This window comes from Budorcas taxicolor, chromosome 9 (genome assembly GCF_023091745.1).
Source record: "Budorcas taxicolor isolate Tak-1 chromosome 9, Takin1.1, whole genome shotgun sequence".
NCBI lineage: Eukaryota > Metazoa > Chordata > Mammalia > Artiodactyla > Bovidae > Budorcas > Budorcas taxicolor.
In genome coordinates this window covers 87,756,800-87,784,662 of record NC_068918.1, presented here as the reverse complement: position 1 = coordinate 87,784,662, position 27,863 = coordinate 87,756,800, and the positions used below count along the sequence as shown (strand labels likewise).

At 44.6% G+C, this 27,863-nt stretch overlaps 1 protein-coding gene across 1 annotated transcript in view; it reads right to left on the bottom strand.

Annotated features, from left to right (window-relative positions):
• Positions 1-865: 865 nt before the first annotated feature.
• SLC22A3 (solute carrier family 22 member 3) overlaps positions 866-27,863 on the bottom strand; it is a 99,997-nt gene continuing 72,999 nt past the window's right edge. Inside the window, exons 6-12 of the mRNA XM_052645663.1 lie at positions 24,577-24,674; positions 24,243-24,457; positions 22,035-22,037; positions 11,510-11,618; positions 10,582-10,694; positions 6,753-6,852; positions 866-2,419 (exon numbers count right to left, since the gene is read on the bottom strand). Coding sequence (XP_052501623.1) covers positions 2,359-2,419; positions 6,753-6,852; positions 10,582-10,694; positions 11,510-11,618; positions 22,035-22,037; positions 24,243-24,457; positions 24,577-24,674 — 699 coding nt within the window. The 3' untranslated portion in view covers positions 866-2,358. The remainder of the gene's footprint in view (positions 2,420-6,752; positions 6,853-10,581; positions 10,695-11,509; positions 11,619-22,034; positions 22,038-24,242; positions 24,458-24,576; positions 24,675-27,863) is intronic.

Below are 27,863 nucleotides of genomic sequence, written 5' to 3'. Positions count from 1 at the left end.
ACACTAACAGTTCTAGAAGCTGGAACATGGGTAGGGAATTTAGCATACTCAGAAATAATTGACAGTAATCCAACCAAGAAAGACACTGTCCTTAGCTGCCATCTTCTGCCAAACCTCAACATTTTTTTTGTGTGTGTGATGTTGTGAATAATATGTTCCATGTTATTGGAACACAGTCCATGACTGTGGACTGCTGGATTCTATAATAACAAGGCAATACAGCTATGACATTTGTTGAAAATAAACTTGGTACTTCGTTTGATTTAACTCTGATCTTCTTTCTTTTCATGTTCTTCGTCCATCCTACCAATTGTAAATAATATAGCTCTTACAGACCTGAAAGGTTCTGTTCTTCCTCATAAGGAACAGAGTACCAAGAAGCCTGTAAGATCAATAGAGAAATCCTAGTAAGTCACCCGTATATTCACCCTGACAATGAAGGATGCCTTGACATATATCTTTAATGTCTTTATTTTTGGCACTGGGATGAATGTGTTCAAAGCTGCAACGTGGGGAATCATGAGAACAAATTCTACCTTGGGAATAAAATCTGTTACTGACAGCTTGGCTCAAGCCTGGCACAGAAGACCCTGGGCAGAAAGTTGGAAACCAGGCAATGGAAATGTCATAACTCCAGACCAGCGAAGAGTCTGAATGTTGTTTTGGGCCACACATGGGTCTAGGAATGGTGCCAAGAGCCTGGAAAGGAGCAGCAAACACATATTGAAGGTGGACCACCTAATTTCCATCAGTAATTGACTGCCTGGATACATGGTATACTCTGTCACACGGGAAGCGTGTTTTACAGCGACGCATGTTCAGAAAGAAGAGAACAGATGAAAACTGATTGTTCTTGACCATTTATGTATACTTTTTATTGTTATTGGAATTCAAATGTCAACTCAAAATACAATTCCAAGGTGATAATACAAGGAACAACAGTCATCTCGTAGCAAAGAGATGGAAAGGAAGCAAAAACACCAGTGTCTATGAACAAAGGGTGAATGTAGGTAGCATCATGTTCTTAGAGAATGGTGTTTATTTCACTGAGAAACAGAACACTCCCGTTCAATGCTGATGTGCTTTAAGGCTTAAAAGCTTATTTTACAATCAGCACATACACCACACATGTTGTCACATGTTCATATAGAAAATTTTCTTCCTCACTGGCAAAATTACCCTTTGGCTCCACTTTTACCGGCCCACCCAAAATAACTCATTAAACAATTTTTGCATGAGATACATACTGAATCTGAAAATATAACAAATAGAACACATAAAGCAGAACATCATAAAGACAGCATTTTTTGTATTTAAACTCCACATATTGAATGTCTCAGAGACAAAAAAGAAAGATCAAGTTGCTTTTTAGTACTTCTAAAATCATCTGTAGGACTTCCGCTAATTCTTCTAAACATGGCTAGAACTGACCTTTCTTTTACACTGAAATGTAAGCTTCTCCCCAAGATAGGTTAAAATTGTCAAGATGAATGAAATCTGCCCATAGTTTTCACTCTTGACCGTGGGCACCATCATAGAACCGAACTTATATATAAGACAAGTATCCCTTTATGATTAAAATTGTAAGACCCATGAAATCACAATCCATGGGTTTCATCAGTAAAAAACTGAATAGGTGGCTCTCAGTGTCTACTAAAGGAGAACCAAGATTATCCTGACTCATCTCTCAGGACCAAATCTGATTTTATAAACTATACAGCCGAATCCTCAGCTTGCACAGATTTGTTCTTCTGGAACGAGACCTGAACGTGGCTGCAAACCCAGATGCCCCAGGAGCTTATGGAGCTCCAGGTGCTAAGAGAGAAAGGCTCAGAGTCCTATGACCCGAGGTCCTTGATTCAGCTTCTTTAACAGGCTTCCCAAATCTTCCTCCACCCTGGAATCTTCAGAACATTTAGTTCAGAGCCTCAGTTTCTGCATCAGATTTGATGAGCCCGTTTCTGTACACTTTGCCCAGATCCTTGGTTTGCACACCCTGCCTTCTTGATGGAGCCGTCATGAGAACGAAGTGGGGCTTTTCTTGTCTCGCAGTAACTCAGTGGGTCAGAGGCTTTGCCCCAACGTGAGAAAAGGACCTCAGGAGAAGCTGTGCACGCAATGGGCTCTTGGCTCTCCCAGCCACATGTTACATGTTCCCAGAAACTTTGATAGCACAATATGTCCTGATTCATCCAACATTATATAAAAATACTCTGGATAGTTTGACTGTCTTTATAAAGTATTAAAAACACTTGAAGCTGCAGCGCTGAGATGGATACACACGTCTCTGCAAGGCACATCAGTTCCTTGGCGGGGACCAGCCTGAATAGCTCCTTCCTTGCATCTTTGGCAGGAGCCTCAAAGGTGAGAGCTTGAAACCTGGGGTTTCTTTTTCCTGCCACACCTACAGGAATGTGGACTAACAAAACAAAGGAGAAAAGAGAACTCAATGAAAGATTAGACAACTACTGATGAGGACGTCTTTATTACTGTTCAATATCATAGTTGGTTTTGATCGAATACACTCAAGCATAACTGCTCATAAAAACCTGCCTTGAAAGGAACAATGAACTATTTCCAACCTCATTTTTTACCTGCTCTCAGACCCTAGGCAGGAGTTAATTAGCATATATAAATTCTTTATGACTTTCTACCCTGTAACAGATGGTTTGGAAATGAGCTGCTGAAGTGAACAAAAGAAAGGAGAAATTAAAAAATGATTAAGTGCTGTTTTAGAAGGGAAGATGATAACAAGTTTCAGTAACTGGGGCTAAGAGTTTTCTTTTTCCCCCCACAAGTAACTACATAATGCAATCACTGTGCTTAACTTATAGAACTTGGAGATAGATCAGACTTGGATTAGGTGTTTTTTCAAGGGTAGGGACTAGGCTAATCAACTTACCCAATTTTTATTAGGAAACACAAACACAGTAAAAAATTAGAAATTCATGTAAGTTGAATTTTTGTTGGGCTAATTCTTCCTGTTTATATATCAGTTGAATATTAATTTTCCCTGCACACCATCCAGATGGCCTTCTCATCTCCAAAGCTCCACCTCTTCAAATTGTTTAATTCTATTTTTAACATGATTGAATTGACAGAAGTGTGTGTGTGTGTGTGTGTGTGTGTGTGCGCGCGTGCGCACATGTGCACACGTTCAGTCATGTCCAACTCTTTGCAGCCCCATTGACTGTAGCCCACCAGACTCTTCTGTCCATGGATTTCCCAGGCAAGAATACTGGAGTGGGTTGTCGTTTCCTACTCCAGGGGATCTTCCCAACCCAGGGATCAAACTTGAGTCTCTTTATGTCTCCTGCACTGGCAGGAGGGTTCTTGATCACTAGTGCCACCTCAAATGACCCCCCTCTCCCTCCACGCTATTCCTGATGAGTTTGAAAATCTGACCTCTGACTGGTTTGGGGATCAAGAACGGGTATGCCACTCTCACTGTGGAAATGAGTGGCAGTAAGTGGAGTTGAGTCAAAAGGAAGAATGCAGTCCCTCTGGTTGGAGTGTTGGCACAGAAGGCCTCCACCACGAGGATGGGGGGTGTGCAGAAAAGGACTCCGAAGCACTGAGACGCGGATGTCTTAAAACTCCAACGGCACGTCACAGGCTTGTGCGTCCAACAGTCAGTGTTGAACTCCTCCTTACATTCAACCCCGTGATCCTGGCTGGGACGCCCTCCTGGGTGGCCCAGCCCTGAAGAGACCCTTTAGGGCCTGAGAAGTTACCTTTAAAGTCTGGATGTCTTATTCGAAGATGATCCTGTTCCCTTTCTCACCATTTCACCCGCTTCACCTAGCCTTCAATATTCTCCTCTCCTTCCAGCTTCTAGCATGAGTGCAATTGGAGGGAGAGGACCGGATAACCGCCACACCGATCTGGCCCCAGTACCCTGACACAGACCAGATAATTGTCTGTGATGCCACAGCCAGCAGAACGCTTATCCTTTCCGGATAAAGCAAGATCTTCCCATGGTGTAATTCTCAAAAGGCCAGTTTTATTAATAATGCCGTTTATACATTTCTTAATTTTGGTTTATAAACTGCCAGGATCTTAAAGAAAATCTCCCACCTCACCTCAACCTTCAAGTTGCATTAGTAGCACTGTTACTTGCTCAGTCACGTCCAACTCTTTATGACCCATGGACTGTAGCCCACCAGCCTCCTCTTGTCCATAGAATTCTCCAGGCAAGAATACTGGAGTGGGTAGCCATTCCCTTCTCCAGGGGATCTTCCTGACCTAGGGATTGAATCTGGGTCTCCCGCATTGCAGGCAGATTCTTTACCATCTGAGTCACCATGGAAGCCCCAAGTAGCATTATTTTAGGGTAAAACCTAGGTAGAGCTTTGGTTGAGGCTAAGCCATTAGCTATCAGTTTACTTACAAACAAGCATAAGCATCTGATTGAGTTACTTCATGGGACAAATGTCTACCTGTCCTCTGATTGGCTGGTCCTGTTAGAAGTCAGCTGGTGTGTTGATTTCAGTACACTGCTAAGGTTTTCTTAAGAAAGTTCTGAGATGATTCGTCAGTGTGGTTCTTCAGAATAGCATCAGGAAATAGGACAATGAAATCAATGTATATGTTTTAAAGTCTGGTTGAAATACTTGTAAGACACTTAGCAATGGTTGCCTATCTCCAGAGAGGACGATGCTGCTGCTGCTGCTAAGTCACATCAGTCGTGTCCGACTCTGTGCGACCCCATAGACGGCAGCCCACCAGGCTGCCCCGTCCCTGGGATTCTCCAGGCAAGAACACTGGAGTGGGTTGCCATTTCCTTCTCTAATGCATGAAAGTGAAGTCGCTCAGTTGTGTCCAACTCTTTGAGACCCCATGGACTGCAGCCCACCAGGCTCCTCTGTCCATGGGATTCTCCAGGCAAGAGTACTGGAGTGGGTTGCCATTGCCTTCTCCAGAGAGGGCGATGGTACCTCGTTAGAGAGGATATGAAGAGAGAAATCTCCAATCCTACCGGGAGATTCTTGTTATGAAGCTACTCATAATCAAGGAGGATAGAGCCTAAGATAATGAAACTACCCCAGGGCTTCCCTGGTGGCTCAGTGGTAAAGGATCCACTTGCCAGGGCAAAAGACATGGGTTTGAGCCCTGGTCTGGAAAGATCCCATGTGCCTCAGAGCATCCGAGCCCATCCACGCACCGTAACTACTGACGCCTGAGTCCTACAGACTGCTCTGCAACAAGAGAAGCCCCCGCAAGGGGAAGCCAGCACACCGCAGCTAGACAGCAGCCCCCACGCGCCACAGCTAGAGAAGAGCCCACGCAGCAGCGAAGACCCCGCACAGCAGAAATAAGCAGCAAACAACAGTCACGCCTGTTCACTAGGCAATGCCAACCCCAGTTCTAGCACATAGACCTTGTCAAGTCTTTCTGAGCATAAAAAAGTGAGGACAAGAACTTCTATTGCACACCAGCACTTTGAGTATGAAATGACATATGTGAAACCATTGATCACTTACACAGGATCCTAAAAGTTGTCAGTTTCTAATCTCTACCCAATCTGCCAAGTGACGAAGAGAACTGCCATGAGGTTACGAACATCTCCATCTTCTCATAAATATATCTGATAAAATTTAGAGATCTATATCCTTAATTTCCAGGTTATTGTTTAGAAGAAGACTGATTTTTATTTTTCAAATTAGCTGTTAAATTATTTGTTTAAATTCACAAATAAGGACTTCCCTGGTGGCCCAGTGGTTAGGACTCTGAGCTTCCAATGCTAGGGGCGTGAGTTCAATCCCTGGTCAAGGAACTAAGATCCCACATGCCAAAAAATAAAAAAAAAACTCAAATAAAATAAGATTCACAAATGATATAAGACCCTGTTGTCATAATTTTAAAAACTGAATGATGCAGAAGTCTATGGGGGTATAAAATAAGTGTTCTGTCTTCTGCACCCCTTTTTCCCAACACATTTCTACCCCAGAGGGAATATTGGATCATTTTAGGTCTTTCCCTATACATTTCTATTTTTCATAATCTCTCTTATTTTTATTATGAAAAATTTCAGAGAAAATTAGAATGTATGTAATGTGATTTTTTTAAATATAAAATACATTTTATGTTTAAACGTTGGTTGGATATTAACTTTCTCTGCACACTATTTAGACACCCTCCCCCCTAAACTCAATCTCTTTCTCCTTCTCCTGTTTTCTTTCTGCTATCATCTATCTATCTATCATCACCTGACTATCATTTATTTTCTCATATAGCTAGTTATAGAGAGGGATAACTCTTGGTTTTATTTGTTAATAAATACTATAACACATTGTTCAGTGACTTTTCACTTTGTAATCCACCTTGAAATGTCTATAATCTTGAAATATATATCCTCCATGTCTTTCATATATCTATATTTCTGCTATTTAAGTATCTGTGTAGCAGTCCATTTTATGGATGTATTATCATTGTCACCATTGGCCGCCCACAGATGCACATTTAAATTATTTCTGTTTCGTCATCAATCCTTTTCCTTTAGATTCCGAGTTTTCACACCTTATTTGGAAATACTTCTCTCTTCATAACCGCATTTAAAAAATAAAACATGTTCATTTCCAGATTTGTTTTATGTTAACCTTTTAAATCTGCTTTGAATTTTTAGCTTAAGATGCAAGACAGGGATTTAATATTGTATCCCCTCCCCCACATTCAGTGTTCTCAGCCCCGTCCTCTCCCAGTGGGCTTGAAATGCTGCTTTCAGTTAGGGTGTGCTGAATTTCGTATCGTACCTGCTGAGCTTTTCTACGTCATCCACTGTTTCTGGCAAGGCGATGCCCTTGGTTTCAGGTAGGAGCATCACAAGGGCACCGCAGATGGATGCCAGGGTACCTGTGGGACAGGGAAGCGGCGTTACGGTCCCCAGATGGCACAGCCGCCCGCATCGCCCCCTGCGCCTTCTGGAAGCCGCTGTGCTCACCACCCTAACTCCCCCGCCCCCTGCAGCAGTGCTCCAGAGAGGTCACCCTGCCCGGCTCCCCAGCGATCCTCTGTCACAATCTCACAGTTCCTCAGCGTCCTCAGACCCTTGATAGCCCCACTGCCCCTGCACTCTTGACGTCCATCCATATACTCACTCATCTCACAATTATTTACCCAGGACCTACTAAGTGCTGAACACTCTGGGAAGCGCCCTCCTCCTACTTCAGGCGGGAAACAGAGGCCACTCCAGAGGAGTCCCTCAGCATCCTTTGGCTGCCCCCGTCCCTGCCCTCCTCCCATAGCGTGACCTGGCAAGGCTGGTCCCCACGTCTGCCCAAGAGCAGCTCTTGGAGTCTTTTGGGCTCCTCGCTGTAGGGGTTCATCCTCTCTCTCCAGCAGCTTTACCCTACTGGTGACGCCTTGAAAGGTATTCAAATCTCTTCTCTCTACAGAGCCTTCTTGCAACCTCACTGGATCCTCTAACCACCATCCTCCTTTCTGTCTTAGAACCGAAATCCTTGAAACACCATCCTTTCTTGCTTTCTGTGAAAGTCGCTCAGTTGTGTCCAATTCTTTGCGACCCCATGGACTATCCAGCCCGTGGAATTCTCCAGGCCAGAATACTGAGTGGGTAGCCTCTCTCTTCTCCAGGGGATCGTCCCAACCCAGGGATCGAACCCAGGTCTCCCACATTGCAGGAGGATTCTTCACCAGCTGAGCCACAAGGAAAGCCCAAGAATACTGGAGCGGGTAGCCCATCCCTTCTCCAGCGGATCTTCCCAACCCAGGAATCGAACTGGGGTCTCCTGCATTGCAGGCAGATTCTTAACCAACTGAGCTATCAGGGACATATCTTCATATTCTAGTGCTCTGCCGGTAAATACCTAACAACCGGTTCTCCAGAAAACAAAGTCCTGATTTTCAGCGTTTGCCTTATTTCCATGGTGTAAATACGCCCGTTGTGGATGTGCGTCATTCATACCGGCAACGCAGCCTTGCGGTGAGGCTCTGGGGAGATGGGCAGCAGTATCTCCACATGGACTCCAGTGGACACACCAGCCTCAAGGTCAGACACAGCAGAGCTCAATGAATCAGGAACTGAGCAGATGTATTTATTACCTCGTATACTCAATTTTTAATGATAACTGTTAGTCATTCAGTCACATTCAGTCATTCAGTCACTTTGGTGACCCCATGGACTGTAGCCCGCCAAGCTCTTCCATCCATGGGATTCTCCAGGCAAGAACACTGGAGTGGGTTGCCATTTCCTTCTCCATGGGATCTCTCCGACTCAGGGACTGAACCTGGGTCTCCTGCATTGCAGGCAGATTCTTTACTATCTGAGCCACCGGGGTGGCTCCAAGATTCTTGAAAACTTGCCAGCTGACCTTGGTGGGCCAGAGTCACGTCCCACTCCCATCTGCTCGAGTCTGGGCTCTTTTCCTCAGTGTTTCGCTGGCCTGGTTCCCGCCAGATGACCAGGGGCCGCCACCACCAGGCCCAGCGGCCCTGCTTCTGGCCCCTGCTGCCCAGCCTCACAGCAGCTCTGGCAGCAGGTGGCCTCACCCGCCACCCCCCTGACATCCCCGCCCCTCGAGCTCCTGGTCTCCCCACTGCTTCCCTCGCGTCCCTCGCGTCCCCTGCCTGGCGCCTCTCACTCTGCTGACGCTGGACGCTTGTGGCTCCTCAGGGCTCCGTCTTGGGCCCGTTCTTCCCTCTCTGCCCTGTTTGCTGTGTGGGGGGGTTTCAGTCACTCCCATGGTTTCAGGGGCTATCTTCATCCAGGTGGCTTCTAAACCTTCATCTCGAGGCCACTTTACTCCTGACTCAGCTTGTCAAGCCTACTGCGTCCTCACCATTTCAGCCAGGATTTCTTAGAGGCACCTCATCCTACAAGCAGCCCAGATAGAATCCCTGCACGTCCTCCCACAGACAGGCTTCTCTAATGTGCTAAACCCTCCCATGGCTCCCCCAGTCAGCAGCGTCACGGCCCCTCTCCCTGCTCACTCTGGTCCCTCACCCAGTCAGTCAGCCCCTCTTGGCCAGTTCAACCTCCAATGTATTTCTTCAGACCAATCCACTCCTCAACACCTTCGTGCCATCACCTGAGACCCCGTCCTGACCTGATTACAGCAGCATTCTTTTAATTGTCTCCCTACTAGCTCCATCCCCTCTAAGGGGATATCTGCCATCAGAGTGGAGTTTCTAAAAGGCAGACCTGACCCTGCCAACCCCAGCTTAAAACTCCACACGGCTTCCCACTGCTGTTTGGATACAGAGCAGACCCTTTGCACGTCCGGTGGTTGGGCCCCAGCTGGTCTCCCCAGCCTTGTCTCTCTTGAGGCCTTGCCTCACACAGGGCACTCTGTGGAAAAGGTCGCCTTTTCCTCCTCTGGGGGATCTTCCCAACTCAGGGATTGAACCTGGGTCTCCTGCATTGCAGGCCAGTTCTTCACCATCTGAGTTACCTGGGAGGCCCCAACTTCCTCTTACTGTAGGTCTTTCCATTGCCTGGAGCACCAGCCTGCACCTCTCACGTGAATAACCTCTCCTCACCTTCCCATCTCAACAGAGGCCTCATTGCTCCCTGCCTCTCTCTCCTCTTGACCCCATGGGATGGGTTAGCGATCCTGTGATGTGCTCTCATGCACCCTTCTTTCTTTTCATATTTGTTTATTTATTTACTGGCCATGCCAGGGGTCTTAGTTGTGGCGTGTGGGGTCTAGTTCCCTGACCAGGGATTGACCCCCTGAATTGGGAGAACAGTCTTAGCCACTGGACCACCAAGGTAGGCCAAAAGGGAAAGTCGCTCAGTCGTGTCCGACTCTGTGATCCTGCCAGGCTCCCCTGTTCATGGAATTTTCCAGGCAAGAGTACTGGAGTGGGTTGCCACTTCCTACTCCAAGGGAAGTCCAAAGGCACCCTTCTTTATCACCCGCTCTTGTGAGTGGCGGTTTGGAAAGGCAGCTCCCTCTGCAAAGCAAAGGCCTGCCCCACAGTACCAGCGCCCAGCTCAGCCAGCCCGCCTCGCAGCCAGTCCCCAATCTTGAGGGACTGGGCTCTTAGACGGCTCTGTATTGGCTGAACAATGCCTTCTCTTTGCTTTTTCATGCTGGCCCAGAATCAATGCTGAGCTTGTTTATCAGATCCCATGAAATAGTCTGAAATGACCATTTACTGAATCACCGGTGAGACGCTGACTCTGTGGTCTCAGCCCAGCTGAAGGACTACTGCATTCCTGGGTTTATCTCCTCATGGATGCAATATTTTCATTGGAGTTTAAAACTGCTGAGCAGTGAGTGACCAGCCTTCTTTACCAGGAGCAAGCAAGTGGAGGTGGAGGAAAGGAGGTGAGCAAGGAGCCAGCCAGCATCCTCTCTTGCTGACAAGGAGAGGGGAGGGGGGTATGAGACCTGGGAAAGTTCTTAAGTTGAACACTTTTTATTGCAACTCTATAACGTAAAACAAATTTAAATGATTTAGGCCCCGCATTTCTCTGTGGTTCCTCAAAACCTGTAAGAACTATGGGAAGAGCAAATGAATATCATGAATATCAAACCTGGTCGTCATTGTAGGTTCTATTAATACAAAGAATGCAAATGAAAGCATTTAAGAACAGTGCATGCAGCGAATATTTACCAAAGATGATAAGAGGTAGTTCCAGCCAAATGGCAGCTAACCGGAAGAGCAGAAATGGGGCTATAATCCCCCCAAAATCACATAAACCGGAACACAGTGAAACCCCAAAGTTTCTGCAGAATAAAAAAGTTGTTTGAAATAAAAATATTTAAATAACTTCAGGATGAATAATATTTTCAGATTTCTAAGTAACAGGAATGGTAACAATATTTCCCATTTCTCTAGTGTTTGACATTGAAAACGTCTCCTCCCTCATAGTCTATGCAAATCATTTCCTATGCAATTCATTTCCAAGCTGCTCCAGTTCAGACCTGTCACTCTGTGAGCCAGAGTCACAGCGAGGTATTGGAGCCAGGGGGTGGAGTCTACGGTATTGGTGGAAATTAATCATCCATTAGCGGCTTACTACCCAGGCCACTCTGTGGCACTCATGTGCCCTCGTGGCGCCTAGACTGACAGTTAGGTGTGCTCATGAATATTCCGCCCCCCCAGAAAGGAGGCCAGTTTGTACTTGCTGTGCACATTGGTTGATTTCGTCCTTCGGGAACTGTCTGTGGAGTGTGGTCAGAGCAGAGGCTGGAGCCTTTACACAGAGTGGAGATGATGATGTGAAATCTAACTCATACCGCAGGCACACTCACCAGATTTTCTGATTTCAAGTCTAATGTGTGTGTGCGTGTGTGCTCGGTTGCTTCAGTCGTGTCTGACTCTTTGCAACCCCATGGACTGTAGCCCGCCAGGCTCCTCTGTCCATGGGATTCTCCAGGCAGGAACACTGGAGTGGGTTGCTGTTTCCTTCTCCAGGGGATCTTCCCGACCCAGGGATCGAACCCATGTCTCCTGTGTCTCCTGAATTGCAGGAGGTCAACTTAAAACATGCAGCTGCAGAATTACTTAGGAGAAACCATGGTACGGATGTTGGAATTACCGTAATGTTGTTGGGTACAATTCTGAATTTACCAAATAGACAATTTCAAAGGCCATGGTTATGCCTAGTCTTCCCAGGGTAGCAACAGTGGTCCTCAACCAGGGTATTCCTGCAAACACACAAAGTTTGGGAGGAAGAGTTAGGGGTCGACTTTACTTTCAGTACAATTGTACAAAACAACAAAAGGCATTTGCTTAGTGTTCTCCCAGCCTAATTAAGTGCAAATGAGGTGTGTGTGTGCTTAGTCATGTCCGACTCTTTGTGACCCCATGGACTATAGCCCAGCAGGCTCCTCTGTCAGTGGGATTCTCCAGGCAAGAATATTGGAGTGGGGTTGCCATGTCCTCCTCCAGGGGATCTTCCCGACCCAGGGATGGAGCCCACATCTCCTGGGCCCTTTCCTTCTTCCTCCATGGTAATGAGTGGGAAATGCCAGATGTTTGGTATTAAATGTTTTCTTTCTTTGGGGCATTAAGAAAAGAAAGAGTACCATGTCTGCCCTAAAAAGTCAGTACTTTAAATTTGTTAAGAGTTAGGAAGTTGATGACATCCTTTTTAAGGACGCTGGTAGGCTACAGTCCATGGGGTTGCAAAGAATCAGACATGACTGAGCGACTTCACTTTCTTTCTTTCTATCAGTTCAGTTCAGTCGCTCAATCATGTCCGACTCTTTGCGACCCCATGAATCACAGCACGCCAGGCCTCCCTGCCCATCACCAACTCCCAGAGTTCACTCAAGCTCATGTCCATCGAGTCGGTGATGCCATCCAGCCATCTCATCCTCTGCCATCCCCTTCTCCTCCTGCCCCTAATCCCTCCCAGCATCAAAGTCTTTTCCAATGAGTCAACTCTTTGCATGATGTGGCCAGAGTATTGGAGTTTCAGCTTCAGCATCAGTCCTTCCAATGAACACCCCGGACTGATTTCCTTTAGGATGGACTGGTTGCATCTCCTTGCAGTCCAAGGGACTCTCAGGAGTCTTCTCCAACACCACAGTTCAAAAGCATCAATTCTTCAATGCCCAGCTTTCTTCACAGTCCAATACTCACATCCATACATGACTACTGGAAAAACCATAGTCTGACTAGACGGACCTTTATTGGCAAAGTAATGTCTCTGCTTTTGAATATGCTACCTAGGTTGGTCATAACTTTCCTTCCAAGGAGTAAGTGACTTTTAATTTCATGGCTGCAGTCACCATGTGCAGTGATTTTGGAGCCCCCAAAATAAAGTCTGACGCTGTTTCCACAGTTCCCCATTTATTTGCCATGAAGTGATGGGACCAGATGCCTTGATCTTAGTTTTCTGAATGTTGAGCTTTAAGCCAGCTTTTTCACTCTCCTCTTTCACTTTCATCAAGAGGCTTTTTAGTTCCTCTTCACTTTCTGCCATAAGGGTGGTGTCATCTGCATATCTGAGGTTATTGATATTTCTCCCAGCAATCTTGACTCCAGCTTGTGCTTCTTTCAGCCCAGTGTTTCTTTCTATAGTTGTATACAATGTTGTGTTAGTTTCTGATGGAGAGCAGAGTGATTCAGTGATGCACATACATTCTTTTTCATATTCTTTTCCGTTATGACTTATCACAAGATATTGAATCTAGTTCCCTGGGCTATGCTTTGTCGTTTAGTCATTCTCTATATCATCGTTGGCATCTGCTAACCCCAAGCTCTCTCTCCATCCCTCTCCTGTGCCCCCCTCCCTTGGCAACCACAGGCCTGTTCTCTGTGCCTGTGAGTCTGTTCTTGTTTCGTAGATAAGCTCATTGTGTCATAGTTTAGATTCCTCGTGTGAGTAATGTCATATGATATTTCTCCTTCTGTTGGACTTACTTTGCTTAGAATGATCATCTCTAGGTCCACCCACGTTGCTACAAATGGCATTATTTCATTCTTTTCTACCGCTGAATCGCATTCCATTGTATATATGTACAACAATGTATGTATGTACAACAATGTATATATGTACAACAATGTATATATGTACATCTTCTTTATCCGTTCATCTGCTGATGGACATTTAAGCTGTTTCCATGTCTTGGCTATTGTGAATAGTGCTGCTATGAACAAAGAGGGGCATGTGTGTTTTGAATTATAGTTTTGTTCGTACATCCGCTCAGGAGTAGAATTGCTGGGTCATACGGCAACTCTATTTTTAGCTTTTTGAAGAACCACCATACTGTTCTCTTTTTAGTGGTTATACCAGGTACATTCCCACAATAGTGTAGGAGGGTTCCCTTTTCTCCACAGCCTTTCCAGAACTTGCTATCTGTAGACTTTCTAACGATGACCTTTCTGACTGGTGTGAGTTGGTGCCTCGTTGTAGTTTTGATTTGATGCCACCCTTTCTTAGTAGATGTGGCGTGAGCGCGTATGACCACATGAACAGGAGCTTGCCTGCTCTCAAAGTCAAGGGTGTTCAGCATGCGCCTGACTTTCATCTTTGAAAAGGAAACCTTCCCTCTTTATGAAATGGAGCAGGACCCCATGGTCCTTGCCCCCGCCACAAACCATGGCCTCTGCCTGCCTTTTGCCTGTGGAAAACTTTGGTCAAAGAATAAGTTTAATCAGAGAAGTGAGAATTGCGGAAAACAAAGGAAAACAGGTAAAGGAGATTAAATAATAATAATGTTGTCGTTAAGCATAGTCAAGGACCTTTACTTCTTTCTCATGGGCTATAGATGCTATTCTGAGCCATATCCTGTGAGCTGTCTTACAGTTACTAGAACACCAGGTGGGGAAGTTAACTCCCTGATGATCAGACTGCACCCAGGACAGGAGCTGCCATAGTCGAACGGGCCTCAGAGAACTGGGGACAAATGGACCCTGGAAATGAAGATTAACTGTGCCTAAAGCAACCAAGATGGTGCTGGTCAGACCACCGATGACCAGTTTGAAGATGACTGTCACAGCTGACTGTGCCATTTCTGCATGTAGCCCTCCTCCCACACTCTGTCTAGTAAAGCTCTCACCCCCGAGCTGGTCGTGGTGGTGGTGGTGGGTGGGCATTGGCCTTTGCACAGACATCAGCCACCCTCCCCTCCAGTTGCCAGCATCTGAAATAAAGCAAAGTTTCCACTTCCCTGGTGGCTCAGAGGTTAAAGCGTCTGCCTCCATTGTGGGAGACCCGGGTTCAATCCCTGGGTCGGGAAGATCCCCTGGAGAAGGAAATGGATATCCACTCCAGTATTCTTGCCTGGAGAGTCCCATGGACGGAGAAGCCTAGTAGGTGGCAGTCCACGGAGTTGCAAAGAGTTGGACATGACTGAGCGACTTCACCTTCCTTTCCACCAACCTGGCTGTTTATTGGCTTTTGAGCTGTGAGCAGCCGGACCCACCACACAGCTTTCTGTAACATTTATACTCATACTTGTTTATGCTCACTCAGCATTAAATGGCCCTCCTGCCTTCTAGAATTATTGCACTTTCCTGAATATGTAATTTTTTAGTAGAAAAGTAGGCATGAATGAGGAGGATGAGAGAAGATGCTGGAGCTCTGTAGATTTATGTGTGTTCTCTTCAGAGAATCAGTTGAGTTCAGTTCAGTTGCTCAGTCATGTCCAACTCTTTGTGACCCCCTGGACTGCAGAACGCCAGGCCTCCCTGTCCATTACCAACTCCCGGAGCTTACTCACACTCATGTCCATCGAGTCAGTGATGCCATCCAACCATCTCATCCTCTGTTGTCCCCTTCTCCTCCTGCCTTTAATCTTTCCCAGCATCAGGGTCTTTTCCAATGAGTCAGCTCTTTGCATTAGGTGGCCAAAGTATTGGAGTTTCAGCTTCAGCATCAGTCTTTCCAATGAATATTCAGGACTGAGTTCCTTTAGGATGGACTGGTTGGATCTCATTGCAGTCCAAGGGATGCTCAAGAGTCTTCTCCAACATCACAGTTCAAAAGCATCAATTCTTTGGTGCTTAGCCTTCTTTATGGTCCAACTCTTACATCCAAACACGACTACTGGAAAAACCATAGCTTTGACTAGACAGACCTTGGTCGGCAAAGTAATGGATATTCAGAGAATACCCAACTACTAAAGAAAGCTAAAACTCATTAAACCAAACAACTGCCAAGGAGGGCGAGAGAGAAAAAGAGGGCTCCAGAGTGCAGGTCATGACTGGGAGGCTCCACCTTGTCACATGCTGGTTGCTCGCTGGCCAGGACGTCCTGGTATCCTGGACGTTGCTCTAGCTGAGGACACCCACAGTGCCCACGTTACTGTCGCGTCAGGAGGGAGCAGCAGCAGAGATGCACTGATGCGCTGGGCCGCCATCTGCTCTGGCATAGTTGTAAACACATGTTGTATTTAGCTTTACTGTTCCATTAAGGCCAGGGAAGGGGACCAGGAAATGCATTCCACCCCTTCCTCCAGTGAGCAGGTGGGGCAGTGCCAGGTGCTGGGGAACGGAAAGTGGCAGCTGGTGCCCAGATTCCCTGGGTCCCAGCCCGACCGGGCGACCTCTTGCTGCTCTGTGGCTGCAGAGGAGAATGCCTCCAGCTTCCATGGAAATAACTTGATTACCCACATTAGGTTCTTAAGCTACAGCTTTTTCTACTGAATCAAGATCGCTCTACGAGTGAGTCCCACTGACAACTTCAATGACAATTTAATCTTATAACTGATCATTCATGGGGAAAAAAAACAAAAACCAAGAAGCCAAATTAAAACACACACACACACACACTCAGCAAGAGAGATGTATGTGGTTAGCTCAGTGAAGACAGATCAACAACTAGTCAATTCAGTAAAAGGTTAAGAAAATGCTTTCAGGTTTTCTTAGGAATCTCAACTCTTTCTAAGCAGTAAAGGCCAGTATCTAACTGCACTGGACAGAGATTCTGTTGAAATCTGTGACAAAAGAGAAGTTCGAGAAGCGTCACACTGTTTCAACAAAAGGGTAAAATGCCAACAATTTATAGGAGGTGTAAGGGATGTGTGAATATTAAGAGTGCACATAAAAACTTCTGACCAAACCAGTAATAGTCTAAGTTCCCCCTGGAGTGACAATAGATATCTTTTGATAGCAGTGGCAAGAAACAAGACAATTTAAGATTGAGGACTGAAGCTGAAACTACCTCCCATGAACTCCCGAGGACACAGAGAAAGAGGGTCCCTCTGAAGGGGATTTGGTCAAACTGCTAGATATTATTGAGAATAATTCCTCAGTTTTTGAAGAAAGGATGCAGGGTTTTAAACAAACACAACTTTATCTCTCCCCAGAATGCCCCATCTGCAACATACTCATTAATACTTTTTACTTAAAGAGAAAAGTCCAAGACAGCTTTTTCATTTCAAAAAGACTTACCCAAACAGCCAGGTTTATAGCCATCTTGAATAAATTCAAATTAAAAATGGCAGATGAGTATGGGTCTTAAAAAGCTCTTTTAAATGCAGGCAGAACACTCTCTGATAGAAATCACAACAACATCTTTTTCAATCCAGCTCCCAGAATAATGGAAATAAAAGCAAAAATAAACAAATGGGTCCTACTTAAGCTCAAAAGCTTTTGCAGAGCAAAGGAAACAATAAACAAAATGAAAAGACAGCCCACAGTTGGGAGAAAATATTTGCAAATGATGTGACTGATAAGGAATTAGTCTCCAAAATTTACAAACAGCTTATGATGCCTGGTAGCATCAAAACAAACAATCCACTCAAAAATTGGGCAGAAGACCTGAATAGACATTTCTCCAAAGAGGAAATACAGATGGCCAATAGGCACATGAAAAGATATTCAACATCACTAGTTATTAGAGAAACGCAAATCAAAAGTTCAATGAGATGTCACCTCACACTGGTCAGAATGGCTATCAAAAAAAAAACAAAAAACCACAAACAACAAAAGTTGGAGAGGGTGTGGAGAGAAGGGAACGCTCCTGCACTGTTGATGGGAATATAAATTGGTACAGCCACTATGCAGAACAGTTTGGAGACTCCTAAAAAAACTAAAACTAGAACTACCATATGACCCTACAATCCCACTCTTGGGCATACATTCGGAGAAAACCACGGCCCCAATAGACACATGTACCCCAGTGTTCATTGCAGCAGTTTATAATAGCTAAGACATGAAAGCAACCTTCATGTCCATCAACAGGGGAATGGATAAAGAAGATGTGGTACACACACACACACACACACACACACACACACACACACACACACGTGGAATATTACTCAGCCATTAAAAAGAATGAAACAATGCCATCTGTAACAACATGGATGGACTTAGAGAGTGCATACTGAGTGAAGTAAGACAGAGAGAAGGAGGAGAAATATCATGGACATTCCTTAGGTGTGGGATCTAACGAGAAATAATACAGATGAACTTACTTACAAAACAGAAAGAGGCTCAAAGACTTAGAAAACGAACTTACAGTTGCCAAGGGGAAGGAATAGTTAGGGACTTTGGGAAGGTCATGTTCACACTGCTATATTTAAAACGGATAACCGGCAAAGACCTATTGTACAGCACATGGAACTCTGCTCAGTGTTATGTGGCAGCCTGGATGGGAGGGAGGTCTGGGGGAGGAAGGATACTTGTATATGTATGGCTGAGTCCCTTTGCTGTTCACCTGAAACGATCACAACATTATTAATCGGCTATACCCCACAGAAAATAATTTTTTTTAAATAAAAAGCTCTTTTATTTTTCAGGCTTTAATTAGAATTCAAAAATTTGGGTCAGAGATAGGGGGTCTTAGATGAGGATACAGCCCGAACGATTGTTTTGAAATTGTTTTCCAGAATTTCATTCTCCAATCAGGCTTCGTGGGGGGAACGCTGGTTAAACAGTTTTCTCTGAGATAATTTTAGAGCTGATTCCCCTAAAAGGCTGCTCAGTATTCTTCTCAGGGGCAGTCATCCTGGTGATGACGTCAAGAATGGCTGAGAGGAAAAGTCTTTCTAATGTTAATTCAACAGCCCAAGGAACCAAGTCCAAAAGTTCCCTTAAGTGGAAGTGAGGACTCTCAGCTCAGGCAAGCAACCCCTGCTAACATTTGGTATTCACACACAGCACTACGAATTTGAACTTACTCTTGGCAGTCAGTTATGACGAGCGGGAGACTATGAAAGCAGCCATATCTGCAGAACACACAAATAAAATGCGTCCAGAATAGGGGCAAGTCGTTTCCATTGCTGCTAAGAACAACTCTAAGACTTGGGAAACTCGGTCTACAAAATAAAACCGACCAGATCAAACAGAAAAGTCTATTCTTTGTCTTCTGTTTTCCAATATATGAACGTGTTCTCTGTAAGACAGCTTGGTTCCCACCCACTTAGTTACTTCAATATGGGTTTGGACGTTTGATCTTCAGTGCTTTCTGGGATCGTGCTAGAGGCAACACACATTAAAACCATCCCAGTCTGTCTGGGGCCAGAGAAAATCTTCTGGGGGAGAGTTCTATCATGAAAAGATGGGCCACGCTTAAGTCATTTTTTTTTCTTTACTTTCCTGATTTCATATGCAACGAATATGTAATTAATATTTGATTCCTATTTCATATAGGATGAGAACAGATGACCTAGTCTTAGGAAACTACATTTAAAAATTAAACCTAAAACTATACAGTGCCAAAGTAAAATGGAAAGATCAGTGAAGTATCCAGTGGCCCTCATTTGTTGTCTTCTACTAAATTGCGCATAACTCCCAAAGATAGAAATTGAAACGAACTTATGGTTGCCAGGGTGAAGGGATAGCTAGGGAGGTTGGGATGGTCATGTACACATTGCCGTATTTAAAATGGATAACCAACAAAGACCTACTGTACCGCACATGGAACTCTGCTCGGTGTCACGTGGCAGCCTGGACGGGAGGAGGGTTTGGGGGAGAATGGACACATGGGTATGTATGGCTGAGCCCCTCTGCTGTTCACCTGAAACTATCACAATGTTGTTAATCGGCTATACCCCAATACGAAATAAAAAGTTCAAAAAAAAAAAAAAGAAATTATGTCTACCTTGTTTATAGCTCTATCTTTACTCCTAGTTCAGTTCAGTTCAGTCGCTCAGTCGTATCCGACTCTTTGCGACCCCATGAATCGCAGCACGCCAGGCCTCCCTGTCCATCACTAACTCCCAGAGTTCACTCAAACTCACGTCCATTGAGTCAGTGATGCCATCCAGCCATCTCATCCTCTGTCGTCCTCTTCTCCTCCTGCCCCCAATCCCTCCCAGCATCAGAGTCTTTTCCGATGAGTCAATTCTTCGCATGAGGTGGCCAAAGTTCTGGAGTTTCACCTTTAGCATCATTCCTTCCAAGAACACCCAGGACTAATCTCCTTTAGAATGGACTGGTTGGATCTCCTTGCAGTCCAAGGGACTCTCAAGAGTCTTCTCCAACACCACAGTTCAAAAGCATCAATTCTTTGGCGCTCAGCTTTCTTCACAGTCCAACTCTCACATCCATACATGACCACTGGAAAAACCATAGTCTTGACTAGATGGACTTTTGTTGGCAAAGTAATGTCTCTGCTTTTCAATATGCTATCTAGGTTAGTCATAAGTTTCCTTCCAAGGAGTAAGCGTCTTTTAATTTCATGGCTGCAGTCACCATCTGCAGTGATTTTGGAGCTCCAGAAAATAAAGTCTGCCACTGTTTCCCCATCTATTTGCCATGAAGTGATGGGACCAGATGCCATGATCTTCGTTTTCTGAATGTTGAGTAGTTTTAAGCCAACTTTTTTACTTTCCTCTTTCACGTTCATTAAGAGGCTCTTTAGTTCTTCTTCACTTTCTGCCATAAGGGTGGTGTCATCTTCATATCTGAGGGTATTGATATTTCTTCCAGCAATCTTGATTCCAGCTTGTGCTTCTTCCAGCCCAGCGTTTCTCATGATGTACTCTGCATATAAGTTAAATAAGCAGGGTGACAATATATAGCCTTGACGTACTCCTTTTCCTATTTGGAACCAGTCTGTTGTTCCATGTCCAGTTCTAACTGTTGCTTCCTGACCTGCATACAGGTTTCTCAAGAGGCAGGTCAGGTGGTCTGGTACTCCTAGTTTAGTGGCAGCAATTAATAGACACTAAGTGGATGTGCATATATCTTCTGCAAGTCCTTTTTTTTTTTGGCCACACAGGGAGGCTTGCAGAATCTTAGTTCCCTGACCAGGGGATCAAACCTGGGCTCTGGCAGTGAAAGCACTCAGTCCCAACTGCTGGACCACCAGGGAATCCCCTTCCCCAACTCTTATAATGCGTTAGCTCAGTGTGGTAGGTTGAACGATGTTCCCCAAAGTTTAGGTTCACCAGAACCTCAGAGTATGGCCTTATTTCAAAATAGGGTCTTTGCAGATGTCATGGTTAAGTTAAGGCCCAGAGATGCAGAGAAGGTCATATGAAGATGGAGACAGAGATGGGAATGCTGTCCAGGAATGCCAGGGATGGCTGGCAACCACCAGAAGCCCAGAAGGGACAGGCAAGTATCCTCATTGAGAGCCTTCAGGGAAAGCGAGGCCCTGCCTACACCTGGAGTTCAGACTCCAGCCTCCAGGATATGAAAGACCAAATCTGTGTTGCAAGCCACGCAGTTTATGGTATTTTGATACAACAGCTCTAGGAAACTCATGTGCTCAAGAAAAATGAGATAAATGCAAACAGTTCTGTTTATCATCAACCATTCCAATATGACAGGATTTCTCCCCCTTCTCATTCTGAAGATGGGCATTCCTGTAATGGTATTTAAATAGGGTTATTTGATGTTTTAGGATTTCATAAGCATATTATTAATGAACTTATCTATAAATGTCTGACTATTTTGACCCTGCAAAGAGCCAACTCATTGGAAGAGTCCCTGATGCTGGGAAAGATTGAAGGCAAAGGGAGAAAGGGGTGACAGAGGATGACATGGTTGGGTTGCACCATCGACTCAATGGACGTGAGTTTGAGCAAACTTTGGGAAATAGTGGGGGACAGAGGAGCCTGGCGTGCTGCAGTCCATGAATCAGCACAGGTGGTTCATACTTCTGAGAATCATGCTTTACTTTGTCCATACTCTTCACCAGGTTGTCAACCTCTCCAAGTCAAGAAATGTATTTTTCTCCCCTTTGTAACCTTCATGTTTTGCAGGGAATTAGTGATATGAAGGAAATGTGAAACAGGGTCAATGATATCACAAAATTAAGTCAGATAAAGGTGATCAAAAGCAAACTACATTAATTCCATTTCTGGGTATATATATGAGAAAAAAAGCAAAGCCACTGACTGGAAAAGATACAGACACCCCAGTGTTACAGCAGCATTTCTACAATAACTAAGAAGCACCCTATGCGGCCATCAGCAGAATGAATGGACAAAGATGTAGTGCGTGTTATCCCATATGTAGCGACTGAACAACAACAATATGTGGAATCTAAACCAGGAAACGAACTTATCTACAAAACAGAAACAGACTCTAGAGAACACGCTTGTAGTTAACAAGCGGGAGGGCATAGGGAAGGGATGGATTGGGAGTTTGGGGTTAGCAGATACAAACTATTCTATAGAGAAAAAGGCCCTATTGTACCGCACAGGGAACTGTACCCGCTATCTTGTAATAAACCTTATGGAAAAGAAAAAAAAAAATTCTTCAAACTGAAAAAAAAAATGCTTCTCTTGTGCTGACATAAAGTACTATGAGAGGCTCCAGCTGTCCCAGCAACCCTTCCACCCCCCACACCTCCTGGAATGTGGAAATAATGAACTTGATCTAAAACACACATTCCCTGGGAGTTTGAAAGGCTTCCACCGTCCAGGCCCCGCTGTGTTCCGGGACAGGGATAATTGGCGGTGGGTTAGCCATGCACGTGGAGTTACCCACAACCCCTGTATCGCACAGCAGTCACCAAGCCCTCCCCTCCCCAGTTTAACTCTGAAATGTCCCTGAAATCACCGTCTCCCATGCAGGCCCGAATGCCACCACCTTGATCCCTGCTCGCAGCATCTCACCCTCCCCATTGCCACTGTCCCAACCGCTGCAGTCACTTGGAGGCGCTTCTCCGCCACCGAAAGCTCACAAGACCACACCCAAGCTCTTGGCCTGACCGCGAGGCTATCATTGCTAGACAGGCATGATCCCTCAGCCTCCTTTCCAGGATAGTCCTGCGATAACAAAGAAGGTTCCAGGATATTCCTGTGATAATGAAGAATGTTGGGTTCCTAAACCAGCACAGGTGGTTCATACTTCTGAGAACCGTGCTCTACTTTGTCCATATTCTTCACTAGGTTGTCAACCGCTCCAAGTCAAGAAATGTGTTTTTCTTCCCTTTGTAACCTTTGTGTTTTGCAGGGAATTAGTGATACGGACGGAGAAGGCAATGGCACCCCACTCCAGTACTCTTGCCTGGAAAATCCCATGGATGGAGGAGCATGGTTGGCTGCAGTCCATGGGGTCGCTAAGAGTCGGACACGACTGAGTGACTTCATTTTCACTTTTCACTTTCATGCATTGGAGAGGGAAATGGCAATCCACTCCACTGTTCTTGCCTGGAGAATCCCAAGGACTGGGGAGCCTGATGGGCTGCCGTCTATGGGGTTGCACAAAGTCAGACACAACTGAAGTGTCTTAGCAGCAGCAGCAGTGATACGGAAGAAATGTGAAACAGGGTCAATGATATCACAAACTTAAGTCAGATAAAGGTGATCAAAAGCAAACTACATTAATTCCATTCCTGGGTACATATATGAGAAAAAAACCAAAGCCACTAACTGGAAAAGATACACACACCCCAGTGTTACAGCAGCATTTCTGCAACAACTAAGAAGCACCCTAAGTGGCCATCAGCAGAATGAATGGATAAAGAAGATGTGGTCTCCTACATTGCAGGCACATTCTTTACCAACTGAGTTATGAGGGAAGCCTCATAACTTTTTATATATATATAAAGGATATATATATAAATAAATATATATATATATCCTTTATGTATATATATGGAATACTACTCAGCCATAAAAAGAGTATAATTTGCCATTTGCAGCAACATGGATAGACTTGGAGGGCATTATGCTAAGTGAAATAAGTCAGACATAGGAAGACAAATACTATAAGATATCACCTATATGTGGAATCTAAAAAATTACAACAAACTAGTGAATATAACAACCAAAAAAAGCAAACTCACAGATACAGAGAACAAACTAGTGGTTACCACTGGGGAGAGGGAAAGCGGGGGTAATGTCAGGGTAAGGGACTAAGAGGTACACACTATTAGGTATACAGTAAGCTACAAGAATCTATTGTACCATATGGAGGCTGACTCCGTGAGCGCCCAGAAGGTGCCTGACAGACGTCATTTCCCTAGTGCTCTCCCCACCAGCAGAGACGTGTGCAGGTGGTTGGGGCCTGCCCCTGCGTGTACTTTATAATAACTATAAATGGAATACAACCTTTATATATCATGAATCATCATACTGTACATCTGTAATCTATGCTATATTGTACATAAAGTAAATTTCAATTAAAATTTTTTTAAAAAGTAAACTAGGACTACAATCTAGGTTTTACACATCTATTTCATCCACAAATGACCCTAAAACTGGGGAAAACGGAAAAATCTATAGAATCAATCTTCTGCACTCACAGTCGTTATGCTGATTTGGCAGAAACGGAGAGACATCACAAGAGTGAGCCTGGCACTATGATGTTGATGCTAGGGGACATTTGCTGAAGATGAGAAGTCCCCCGTTCTTGATTATTTTAAGATTTTTTTACAAGATCTTGGCTGCCAAGCAGACTTGAGGGACAGTTACCTTCTGGTAAGAATGCAGTGACAAGGCACGCCACCCCCGCCACAACATTGCTTGCTGCAAAGGGTAGGCGCCGACCGAAACGCTCAATAGTTAGTAAGATCAAGAGGGCTCCTGGCAGCTCCACAACTCCCGAGATGAAAAAGTCGATATAGAGGTTGCCTCCTATAATTCCCAGGCGCATGACGAGTCCTTGATAAACCACAGCACTTGTGAACCTGGAGTAACATCGAAAGACAACAGAGAACAAGTGAGAGAGAACTTCCACCTGGCCTGGAGGGAGGGCTGCGTTGTGAATTTGACACAAGCTTTTGAATCCATCACAAATCAAACTTACCAAGCAAACATAAGTATAAGTGTGCACTTCCTCATTTGGGGAGTTCTCACCAGATCTACGAAGGATGGGTCACTAACTTCCTCGTCCGTAACAGTGATCTATACAAGAGAAGCAGACCGTCAGTAGGAATACACAGCAAGAGACATCTGCATATTGTAGATTCGTCATTGACCAGATTCAAAGTTACCGAATGATCTCACTGAACCAATCAGGGTCTTTCATTATGACATCTCAGCACCTGAGTGCAAAAAAGTTTGGTTCTCTAGCCTTTGTCCTAGGTCAGATTCTCAAAGGTGTGCTTGCTGTGCTGAGAATCAGCAGTACTACATGCTTGGAATAAACAAAGATAAAAGGTGTGTTCCAAAGTAAACTACATTTGTGCATTGTTACATTGGAGAAAACAAGCATAAAGATGGTGAAAGCAGGCTCTAAACAAGTTCCTTTATCTAGTAACTCCTCAAATCTTATGCTAACCAATAAGCTAGAGTCATGGTAAGCTCTAGAGCAAGGCTGGCACCAACGGTGTCCTTTTGTTTCTTTCCAGCATCTTTTTGATAACAGGAAAATTCAGCTTATCCTTATTTGGCCATTCAAGAAGTTGGTCTTTCTCTAATTCAATTAAACAAACATTGCTCTTTGCCTCCTATGAGTAAAGTACTAAAAAGGAAACAGCTGAACATACCCACTGCTTCTGGTCTTTTTTTTACAATTTTTTTTTTTGCATTAAGTTTTGTGTATTTAAATATTGTACTAGAATAGTATTTATCTTGATTACTGAGCTTTTAAAATTCTTCTTCCTTTTTTGGCTGCATGAAGCGGCGTGTTGGATCTTAAGTACCTTGACCAGGGATTGAACCCACACCGCCTGCAGTGGAAGCATGAAGCCTTAACCACTGGAATGCCAGCAAAGTCCCCTCTGCTTCTCATCCTGTGTGCTGAAGAGAGCTGCAGCGACCACTGTGTCACACTTCCATGCACTTGCACAGTGTTACTCTGCCTGAGGAACTCTCACCCTCCCTAGTTCTGCCGGTCTTCCCTAACCTCGGGTAGAACTGATGGTCTCCACTCTGCGCCTCCACTTGCTAGACGTCTATGAAATACTGTGCCAGGCTCTACACAATTGCATGCCTTTACAGGTCTACATATTCTTCTCCCTGCATGAGCTCTGGAGTTCTCAGAGGGGCAGAGACTGTATTGTAGCATCAAGCAAAGTGTCTGGTGTCCAACCAATATTTGGCTGATGACTGAATGTTGAAACAGGAAGTCCAGTGCCTTGGCCATAACTCTGTGCTGAGTATAGCCCTTGGTCTTTGTCCTTCTGCTAAGTGAGAACCCTGGTTAGTGAAAACAGGACCCTCATTGTCTGTTTACCCAACTCCAGATCTGTTCCAGACTGAGTGGAAAGCTTGGCAAATTTTCCCCAAGCCTCTGTGTTGGAATTTGACTGAAATTCTCATGGATAGTACCTTGTCAATCACCTGTTCTAAACGTTACACTCAATGGATCAACCAAATCTTGACATCTGTTGCCTATGCTTGCTCTGAGGAAAGTCACACACATGAAAAGAAGACTGCAAAATGAATGTCTTTAGATCGTTTTATTTTCCTAAGTCTTTCTGTCACTGTATTTCTTCTATCATTGTTGTTTAGTCACCAAGTCGTGTTCAACTCTTTTGTGACCCCGTGGACTGTAGTCCAGTAGGCTCCTCTGTCCATGGAATTTCCCAGGCAAGAATATTGGAGTGGGTTGCCATTTCCTTCTCTAAGGGATCTTCCCAGCCCAGGAATCAAACCTGCCTCTCCATCACTGCAGGCAGATTCTTCACCACTGAGCCACCAGGAAAGCTTGTATTTCTTCTATAACAAGACATGAAGTTTTCACACTTCAAAATCTCGAAATTAGGATGTGTCCTGTAACTCAGCTGATGAGAAAGTAATGAGCCACAGCTTCAATAGCATGCCTTTTCTACTGAACGGCACGTAAAATGATGATATGTCTCCAAATTAACAGTATCCTAGGATCAACGAAACAATAGTAGTTTCCATAGCAACACTAATGGAAGACTGCTAATTGATTCAACCATGCATTCTTTCCACCCTCATTCGGATAATAGAACCCACAGAATTTTAGTTAGGCTCCTGGCTGCCTAGTTAAAGTCGTATTTTCTAGCCTCTCTTTCAGTTGTGGGTGGTCCAGTGACCAAGATCTCAGCAACGATGTGGGAGTAGAAGCCGTGTGTACAAGTTCTGGGTCCCATCCTTTAAAAGGAAATGGTTTGCTCTTCATTCACAGGTTCCCCCCTCCTGTGGGATGGAGGAAGAAGACACTGGTGAAATGGCTTCGATTATACAACCTATTGCAGGTGATAATGGAGAAATGAGATAATGGAACCTGGGTCCTGGGTGACCTCATGGGGCAGAGCTACCTTCAGGGCTGGGCTACTCACCTCTGCATGGGCATGTAATAGAAAAAGACACTTTTCTCTTTTTTGTCACTGTATTTTTGGAGATCTCTGTTACAGCAGCAAGTTGACCTGTACTATAACTAATGCAATCCTTATTAAAATGTTCCCTGAGCTAATCTTTGAAATTCTAAGACCCCCTACCCTCACTTCTGGTGTCCCAAAAACAAATCAGGAATACCAGAAGCAAAAGAATTTAGTATGTCCCAACAATGCAGTTGGCTCTTCATATCCACAGGTTCTGCCTCTGTGGATTCAACCAATAGTGGGGCCTGTGATTGATTGAACCCATGGATGCAGAACTTGGGGATACAGAGCATCAGCTGAGACCCATTCTGTACAAGGGTCTTGAGCGTCTGAGGATTTTGGTATCTGCAGAGGCTCTTTGAACCAATATTCCACAGATACCAGGGGAAAACTGTATATTTTTACACGGTTGGTTATCAAAATATTTTTCACAATTAGTTTCTATATATTGCCCACATTAAAATGGCTAAAACACCTATGAAGTATGTAATATTTCTTAGATTCTGGGCTAATGAATTGATGAATTGAAATGCAGCATGAAATATTGCATTTAATTCTCATCAAGACTCTCTAAAGTTAGTACTCTTCAGGGTTCTATTGTATAAATAAGTAAAACAAGGCTTAGCACACAAGGATTCAATAGAAGAAGGGTGGCTAAGCTAGGATGTGAAGTCCAGGCAGTTGATGACAGCTTCTGTTCTTCATCGTCTCACTGCACTACTGAACAGACTAAACCTTTTTATTCTAGAAAGCTTCTCTGTGGCTTACAGTATCTTCTATATAATTTTAGAGAAGGACA